The sequence below is a fragment of the Hylobates moloch genome, unplaced genomic scaffold (assembly GCF_009828535.3).
Source record: "Hylobates moloch isolate HMO894 unplaced genomic scaffold, HMol_V3 SCAFFOLD_5081, whole genome shotgun sequence".
Classification (NCBI taxonomy): Eukaryota; Metazoa; Chordata; class Mammalia; order Primates; family Hylobatidae; genus Hylobates; species Hylobates moloch.
In genome coordinates this window covers 1-1,581 of record NW_026657356.1, presented here as the reverse complement: position 1 = coordinate 1,581, position 1,581 = coordinate 1, and the positions used below count along the sequence as shown (strand labels likewise).

Below are 1,581 nucleotides of genomic sequence, written 5' to 3'. Positions count from 1 at the left end.
GAGCGGGGCGGGGCCCGAACACGGTGCTGCCAAGGCCAGAGGAGGTTTTGAAAGGGCAGCGAGCACCAACGAAGGCTGAGAAGGATGCATGCATGAAGACCACAGAGCCCGCCGTGGTCCTGGATTAGTTTAAACCCATTTGCTTCTTCCTGCAGGAAACCCCTTGAGGTCAAGACCCCACAATCAGACGAGGATGGAGTGGCTCACCCTCAGTCAACAGGCCAGACTCAAGGTGGTATAATGTCTTAACCAAGGGTGTGGGCCTCCAGGTCTGACTCCCAATTCAGTGCTCCTTTAATAACCACTCTTTGTTAATTCTCCTTAACAGGGGTTCCTGGCAAGTCAGTTCTCCCTGAGGCCTTCGGTTTCCTCACCCACGATAAGAGAGGGCTGGACCAGATGGGAATTCGGGGGGTAAGGGGATGTCCGCGCGCAGCCCACCCCTCCCACGGGCCCCTGGAGCCTCCATCCAAGTTCCCACCACGCACCCGCCCCACAAATCCTGCCCAAGGTGAGGGCTGGTCCCGGGTCCTCTGGCTGCCTCATCAGCGAGTGCAGGAGAGAGGGGAAGCCTCCAAGGGGGCGACTAGGGCTCAAGGATGAAACTCGGCCAGGAGTGAACTGGGGCCAGGAGGAAGGTGTCCGGGCCGCTCCTCGAGCCCAGCCCGGGTCCCCGACCCTCTTACCACCACTGTCCATATCTCCTGCTGGGTGAGGTCCTTGGACACAGCGCACTTGGTGTGCAGCCCCAGCAGGCTGCTGATGGAGATGCCGATGAGCTTCTGGAGCTGCCGGCACTGCTGCAGCGCCCGGCTGGCCGCGGCCCCTGCGCCTCACTCCACGGCCTCCTCATCACCCCCGCCACCGCCCTCCTTCTCTCCCATCGCGGCGGCGCACAGCGCTGCTCTATGCACACTGCGGCGGCCGAGGCAGGGAGCCCGGGGCGCGGGCGCCTAAGCAAGGAACCCCCGAGACGGAAGAGATGGACCAGGAGCGCCCCTCGCCGCTGCTCCAGCCAGGACGCCGGTAGAGCTGGCAGCCCAGTCTGCCGCTCCAGCCCTCAGAGACGCGGTGGCGGGAACAATAAGCCACGACTGCAAAAAGCTGCGACGGCGGGGGCAAAAAACCGCGGCCGCGGGGGGCAAAAAGCCGCAAAAAGCCACAGCGGCGCGGGCAAAAAGCCGCGGCGGCAAAAAGCAGTGGCGACGGGGGCAAAAAGCCGCGGCGGCGGGGGGTGAAAAGCCAAGGAGGCCTGAGCAAAAAGCCTCGGCGGCAAAAAGCCGCGGCGGTGTTGGGAAAAGGCCGCGGCGTCGGAGAGCAAAAAGCCAAAAAAACCAACGGCCGTGGGGGCAAAAAGCTGCGGCGGCAGGGGGCAAAAACCCGCGAAAAGCGGCGGCGGAGGCGGCAAAAAGCCGCGGCAGCGGGGGGCAAAAAGCCGGGAAAAGCGGCGGCGGCGGGGACAAAAAGCCGGGAAAAGCGGCGGCGGCGGCGACAAAAAGCCCCCGCGACGGGGGGCAAAAAGCCCAAAAAAAACCATGGGATCCCAGCCTTAACGAAAGGATAAAACCAACTTGCCCAGGA

The 1,581-nt window shown here is 63.6% G+C and overlaps 1 protein-coding gene across 1 annotated transcript; it reads left to right on the top strand.

Annotated features, from left to right (window-relative positions):
* The first annotated feature begins 422 nt into the window (after window positions 1-422).
* Window positions 423-1,575, top strand: LOC116465425 (uncharacterized). Its single transcript, XM_058435290.1, has 2 exons — window positions 423-511; window positions 632-1,575. Exons 1-2 carry the CDS (start codon window positions 423-425, stop codon window positions 1,236-1,238), a joined length of 696 nt encoding a protein of 231 aa, XP_058291273.1. The 3' UTR covers window positions 1,239-1,575.
* The last annotated feature ends 6 nt before the right edge of the window (window positions 1,576-1,581 follow it).